This window comes from Perna viridis, chromosome 12, assembly GCF_037379345.1.
Source record: "Perna viridis isolate PV_CMFRI_1.1 ecotype Kerala chromosome 12, ASM3737934v1, whole genome shotgun sequence".
Taxonomy (NCBI): domain Eukaryota; kingdom Metazoa; phylum Mollusca; class Bivalvia; order Mytilida; family Mytilidae; genus Perna; species Perna viridis.
In genome coordinates this window covers 21,962,379-21,970,005 of record NC_142456.1, presented here as the reverse complement: position 1 = coordinate 21,970,005, position 7,627 = coordinate 21,962,379, and the positions used below count along the sequence as shown (strand labels likewise).

The window sequence follows — 7,627 nt, the reverse complement described above, 5'->3', positions numbered from 1 at the left end:
ATCTGGTTCTTTGGTCAATATCATAAGCGACCCACGGGGGTAACTTAAGTCATCAAAGTAAATAAAGAATAACACTTGACTGATAGGCAGGAAGGGATCCAATTAGCTCGGACATGATAATGTCTTTAGATACAAGGTCAAATGTACTGATCAGCATCCGGTTAGCATTGAATTTGTGTAATATTACCATGTTTCCGATTCAAACACATGGGCTTGATACAATTGACTATATCACAGACAGCTTGCCTCCGTTGGGCCAACGTTGGCTGATGGTTGGTTTGTTGGCTTTTAGTTGGCATTGGCAAGACGAGGATGGCCCAACGTTGGCCCAATGTAGTAGTCGGTGGTTATGGAAATATTTCTTCTTGATTTACATTTTACCAAAATAGTTTCTACTAGACAAAGCCAATGGTTAAACACGACGGTTGGAAATTTTAAGTACTTTCATATCATAAAAAGGTTCTACGTTGACCCAACATTAGTCCAACGTTGGCCCTACTATATTCAGAATAATCGTTGCATTTTATGTTTCTCTTCAATAAGTTGTTTTAGAAGCTATTTGTACTTGAGAGTATTGATAAATTTTATAATTTGCATTATTCTACGTTTGTTCTACCCAGAGCCAATAGGGAGCCAACATTGAACCAACATCGATTGATTGATTGTCGGGGTTTAACGCCCGAGCAGCAATATTTCAGCTATATTCACGCAATGAACATGAAATGGATGATAAAATGAACATGAAATAATGATGATAAAATGAAAAAAAGAATGGAACACAAGGATAACAGGGGTCGACAAATTTTGATAGCCACATGAAAAAGGAAGGGATGGATAGGGTCGGACAATTTAGCCTCCTGTGGCGGAGCGCAAAGGTTCCTACTCCTATCGAATACCACAGCAGGGTTCTTTAACGTGCGAGGAACGTGGCATCTTTCCCAACACGGTGCACCACTATGGTTTGCGGTCAGGTTTTCCGTATTATAGCCTGACAACCCCAGCATGTAACACGCCAGGGGTACCCCATTCAACCACCTGGGGCACACATCCCAGTTGCTCTGCGGGCTGAGCGCCTAGCCCCCGGCTAGGTTTCTGAGCGCTATTTAGTCGCCTTTTACGACAAGCTTAGCGCTGCTGCAGGCCTATTCTTTTGACACCCGGACTTGCACGGGGCGAACGAACATCGAAACAACTTTGGTAATTACAAACATGTGAAAACAGGCTTAATGTTACTCTTGATGCAAAAATATATGTAGATGTCAAGAAAATTAAAATAAGAGAGAAAATCCGGATGTAAGAAAGCAAATATTGTGTTGCATCTAAACTCCGATACTAAGTTGGGCCAGCGTAGGCCCAACGTTGAAACACCAAAATATATACATATTTATTAATATAATTTTACTTCTTTCAAAAAAGGTTTAGTCGGCTCTTTGCACAAATTCTGTTAACTGCATGTTTAATATTTATGCAACAAGTATTCGCGTTTAATATTTAGAAATTAATAACACCAAAAAATATTATGAATAACCAAATCTCAACAAATAAAAAATAAATTTCTGCTTAGACGATCGCATAGGAATTTCGATAATGCATTTTTCGGGAATGGTGTCAGTCTGTGGTCTGGTGATATTGCTTTTCGTAATAATCCTTCTTTTGTTATGCTGTTTTGGTCATGTGTAAAGATGATAAAGCTGTATGTGCACCAGGGCTTTAAAAGTGCATGGCTAGTGTTGTCTGCACGATACATAATTGTTGAAATACATGTACATGTATTCTATTTTATGTCAATGTACGTGTGTATGGAACTAGATGCCCTAGAAACTAAGCAATCTAAATGACACATATGTGTAATGCTTTTCCCATTGATTTCTATTGTAAACTATAGAACATCGTTAGACCAACTGTGGTCCAACTACTTTTCGTTGTTAAAGTTGGCAGCCGTTAGTTAATGTTTACACTACGTTGGGTCAATGTTGGTCAAGCCATTGTTTGCCTCTAGTTGGTCCAACGTAGGTATACTATCTGGTATTGTCATAGTTTGATATTTACCCTGTACTTTTGGATCATTTGCAAAAACAAAAACAAACAAACAAAAAAAACATGACAGAAAAAAGTAAAGGGCATTCAGAAATATGCAATACACTCGTATAAAAATTCAGAACAAATAAATGATTAACTCATGAACTGAAAGTTTTTGCGTATACATGACATATGTTCAATTCTGAAAAAAAAAAACGCTGGCTTTTTTCAAACTTTTCACATTCAAAGCCAGTTACATATATCATATACAGTACCATATGTGGCAAAGGCTGATTTGAGTCCTTTTTCTTGGTAAATGTATAGTAAAACATGTGTCAGTGTCCACCTCTAACTAGCAACCGTTTTAAAAGGACTATGATTCATATAATCATATGTAAGGTCACATATGACGGATTTGATCATTATTTACTTGACATGGTTATAAATATCTTTTCCAACTAGATAATGTTTTGTTGGGCACAGCTTAAGGAGGTAGACCTAGGGTAAGGGACACAACTCTTAAAAATCATTCGAACGTTTGTATTCGGCATTTTACATCAATCTTTTGTAGACATCAAAATAATTTTGATTGATTTCATTCTGTTTCAAATGAAAGCTTGATAGGCTTTGGTGAATTGAATATGATACAAACATTTCACTGATTTCAAGAGTTGTGTCCCTTACCCTAGGTCTACCTCCCTAATGCAACTGAAAATGTGCAGTGTAACCTGTCTAAACAAAATCTTTTTTTTTTGTGGTCTGTGAGATTTGTTCGGTTATTGCATGTCTGGTTTAAAAAAGTTACCGGTTCATCCAAGGATGGGTTAAAATGGGCTTTGCTGTATTTTACTACGCAGAAGATGAATTATAAAGCAGTGATTAGAAAAAAAGTCTTTTGCTTATGTGGGACCGTTTACTCCTGTTACTTACTATAGGGTTTGTAAGTCTCGTTCTAGTTTCATTTTCCTAGCCGGAATTTCCGAAGTAAATCGTATTGAAATCCGAAGACCGATTTGCGTTTTATTGTTTACTTCCGGAATCTAGAAACGCTGTTTACAATGCAAAATATTCTTTTACGTGCATTCTTCTATCACTTTTATCATATAGAAACAGAAATTTGTCATTTTTATCGGTACTTTTACATGAAAAGATGTCATACTCATTGTTTGTATGTAACAAATCTCCATGCATTTGAAAGTTCGCCTAATACCCATTCTCTTGAAATACGGAGTCACATACCCTATTCCTACAATGCAAGATGTTGGATGCTCCAACAGTGATGACACTGTCAGAAAAATATCACTGTATAATCTATTGCTTTGCTAGAGTAGTTACGTGTATATACTTGCATGTTAAAGAAACACGTTTTGAATTGAATTGATTTATTCAGCTAATTACAATAATAGAAATAGAGTGCTAAGAGAGAAAATAATAAAACGTCTATTGCCATAGCAACCAAATAATCACTGATTGCCCGGCGGCGTTCGTCTACCTCCTGATGCTTCTTTTTTCTTCCTTTTTGTGAAAAACGTCATTCATTAATGAGATCTTATACTTCTTCAAGAGCATACGTATCGTTTGCCACAAGTGACAAAGTCATGGCGGAGGATTTGTGTGGATACAAAAATCAGGCATAGGTATGCAGATCAGCTAGTTTCCATAATGAGATATGGATTATGTTCAGGAGAATGAAAATGATAAAATTGTCAAGGTTGCTTAATATTTTTGGTCGAAATGACCTTTTCCTCATCCATAGCACTAATGAGAGTTACCTGCAACGAAACAAAACAGTACAAAATTGAAATGGTTAATTCTAATATACTACACTGAAATTATAATCGCTTGAAAACAAGAAGTCAAAACATGAGATATCAAAAGAAAAAGACTCTACAAATCTCTCTTAAAAACATTCAATATAATACGCGGCTACTGAAATTCAAAAGACTTCGTATGGGAGTTTGACATTTTCTGCACTTTACAGAAGTTTATTACAAAGTTTGTGATAAACTTCCGTATAGTGCACTGCTACAGTTTAAAGTGCATAAGCAGGAAAAAGGATTTTATTGGTTTTTTTATTTTTATCCCTAATGACTGCGACCGTATAGAAGCGCAGGCTAGAGTTACCATGAAGTTTTCGTCCTTCTCGAACCTATCCTTGATTTCTTTGCCAAGGTCGCCGTCATCATTCTTGATGTCACTACGGAGTTGACCTTTGTCATCCATCAAGGTCAAAAATCCATCTGAACCAACGTTGACAATCTGAAATGAAAAGGAGAAAAATATTACGAGTCTTGAATTTGAATTGCAAACCTTTACTTTATATTCAGTTTTGTTTTTGACTTTCAAACGTAACAGCTTCATACGCCCCGTACGTGTTCTTTTATCAATATGCAGCCATCTAGGTTTACATACCTAAAAAACTCTAGATTGTTCTGAAGATATTTTTTACTTGAGGCTGAGACTTGGATTTTTTGAAAAGTGATAGAAAAAATTCTTCACAAGCATGAAAATAATTTTGTAAATAGCAGCAGCCAGATTTAAATTCATTTGTAAATCTACATAATTCAGTTATAAGTGAATTATATTTATTTTCTGCCCATGGCCAAGTAAATATTTGTTTGCTAAAATTCTAAATATTGTTTCAATTCTTATCCCACCCCCAAATTACTGGAAGTTAGCAATAAGCAGAGAAAGAATACTTCTTTTATACATTATACATATTGTACCAAAAAAATGAGCTAATAATCGGGGATTACTCTTTTGGACTAACCTGATACTCCTGTCGCTTGACGTTTGGAACATCCATGTTATGAGAAGCTGGACAAATATCCTCGTACTTCTTCCCAGTAAACAAGTCCAGGCCAACAAGATGTACCTATATTCATATAGATAATAAAATGCTTCATAAGACGTAGCTTGATACGACCGCAGAAGTCGAACCCTAATAGTTGGACTAGTGTAGACACAATATTCAGTCTTGATACATATACAGCTCTGAATTTGGATTACGATTAAGTGGTTGACACAAAAAAATAAGCTTCTGGCGAGAATAAAAGTGGTCAAAGAACTTGAAATTTGTTTTTTTAATAAGAAATTTTTACAAATTTGAAGAAGTTTATTTCCGACAACTTTTTGGTTCCTTATTCTTTAAGGAGGTAGATCTAGGGTAAGGGACACAACTCATAGAAATCATTGAACGTTTGTATAATTCACCATTTTACATCAATCTCATGTAAGCATCAAAGTAACTTGGGCTGATTTCATTCTGTTTCAAATGGAAGCTTGATAGTCTTTGGTGAAATTGAATATGATACAAACGTATCACCGATTTCAAGAGTAATGTCCCTTACCCTAGGTCTGCCTTCTTAAAAACGATAGTGCAATAACTCTTTATATACAATACAAATTGTGGTATAAAACATTATAGTACGATTTATTAACGCTCCATACACTGTCACTCCAGAGCATGAAAATATTGCATTGTTCCCCTTTAGATTCCTAATCCCTTCCTTTACGGTTCAGTCAAACAACAAGATCAATCCTAGCCTCCCCCTTCTTGTAGAATGGGGTCTTTTTCGTTACTATTTTATTTACGTCAGTGGCGGATCCAAATGTTATGAAATAGATGGTTTTCAACTTGGTTCCAAGCTATTATTCGATCTTTTTTTTTCACAAATTTAGCACGAAATGAACAAAATGTTCCTAACAAATATGTGAGAGTTCCGACTTCCGGAACCTCCCCCTTTCCTAGATCCGCTACAGTAAAGACTCCTTTCTAGTTGCTAACGTACTAGTACTTTTATATAAGATTTCGTAGTGAAATGTTGACAGGATTTATTTTTAAACATACACGGTCTAAGATACAGTATTTTTGTTGCAGATGTTTACTTTTTTTCTTTGCCCTCCCCCTACTTGCTTAACTGTAGTTAAAGTCAACAGTTTATTTTGTAAATGGTGTGTCTTTCCTGCTTTAACGTTGTTTACAAAACTTTTTGTAACGAACTAATATCACGTCAGGGTTCATCCAAAAAGTCAATATTAATGTGGGATCTTTTACCTTCGCGTGGCCATGTTTACCGGGAGACGATGTTGACATCTCTACAATTTTACAAGGCCTGTCCTTGAGGCAGACATAACCATTCTTTCTAAGGTTAGAACACTGCTCAGGGTAGGTCTGGGATGCCTCGGCATCACCTTGCACGAAGTCGTCATCGATGGCCTCGGCGCCTGCCTTAGTCTGTTTTCTGTAAAATATGAAGTAGTGTTTTGTGTGTGAGCATTAAAGGATGCAATGGGGAGATTTATCATGTATATAGAACATCACTGGCGCGGGACCCCCTTCTTTAGCCAGTCAACGCCTCCCCTTCTTCGTAAATTCTTTACTTTAACTATTAGTGACATTAATTGAATCGAAATGGAAAAGCGGATAAAATAGATACTGAGGAACCAACATACTAGACAAAGCTGGCTATAATAAATTAATGGCGGTTTGGGGTAACAACTTGATAGCCTCAAAAATTATTTTAAATGACCTTCATATTACATCGCTTGAGAAGTTTTAAAGTTGGTAGAATCCATGATACACTGTGAAATTACGCATCTTTACGTGGATTAATGCCACTAACAGCAAAATATAATCATCATATGAGTGAACAAAAGAATGCAGTGGCGATCCAGGGGTTAGTACCCCCTTTTTGTTGGACAGTTTGTCATTTTCTTGTCATTAACCCCACTTTTCTGAGGAACCTCCGCTGGTACCCCTATTCAAAGTGTGTGGATCCGGCCCCGAGTTAGCAAAGTTACATGAACAGAATGCGACAATAGATCGAAAACGACCTATCTATATAACCACATAAGCTGTCAAAAGATACTTGTGAGGAACACCATAATTGCAGCTTACCTTTTTCCTTTATTTCTCATCCTTTATCTCTAATAGATCCTTGAATTCTATAACGTGCTCTCTGGTGAATAGTTGGGTCGCCTCTGCTGACTATAACGCTTTAACCCAATGTGTATTGAAAATATTGTATTGCACAACGAACAGAAATGTCGGTAGTCAATGCCGTCAGCTATATATATACCCTTTCAGATTAACAGGGTTTAAAGTTCCTTTCGATTTACTGAACCATATATCTATGAAAAAGGTTGGTATATAGTGGGGGATACCCAATTTTGCTGGAGAAAAGACCTTTTTGGATCGTACTCCCCCCTTATATATTGCTGGATCCGCTTCTGGATTTATACAAGGATTGTCGTTTACAATATGAAGAAGAAAGTGGGTGAAATAAAGCAGATCAGTGAAAAAGAAATCTAACAGTGGTATATATTATGATGTGTCTGTACGGACTTTTTTCTGAAGATGGAAAGTGAAAATGAATGTTCGGATTATCATAAAACTAGATCAGTGTATTAAATATTATTAACACGCTTTACAGTAGTGGATACATAATTCATATAAAAAAGGGCTATTTGCACCAAATTTGTCTCGGATCCAGAGGGATGGCACTCCCTTTTTATTTAAAATAATGTCCTATAGCATACAAACCTTTTCCTGAGGAAACCTCCTTTTCAAAGTGTCTGCAAATTGAAAAATTTTCTAGGAAAAATG

The 7,627-nt window shown here is 36.2% G+C and overlaps 1 protein-coding gene across 1 annotated transcript; it reads right to left on the bottom strand.

The window, feature by feature from the left end:
* Positions 1-3,384: 3,384 nt before the first annotated feature.
* Positions 3,385-7,390, bottom strand: LOC148601687 (eukaryotic translation initiation factor 5A-1-like). The gene is made up of 5 exons (XM_088554617.1): positions 6,920-7,390; positions 6,077-6,263; positions 4,790-4,894; positions 4,144-4,278; positions 3,385-3,791 (listed from the first exon to the last, which is right to left on the bottom strand). Exons 1-5 carry the CDS (start codon positions 6,937-6,939, stop codon positions 3,726-3,728), a joined length of 513 nt encoding a protein of 170 aa, XP_088410743.1. The 5' UTR covers positions 6,940-7,390; the 3' UTR covers positions 3,385-3,725.
* Between the last annotated feature and the right edge of the window lie 237 nt (positions 7,391-7,627).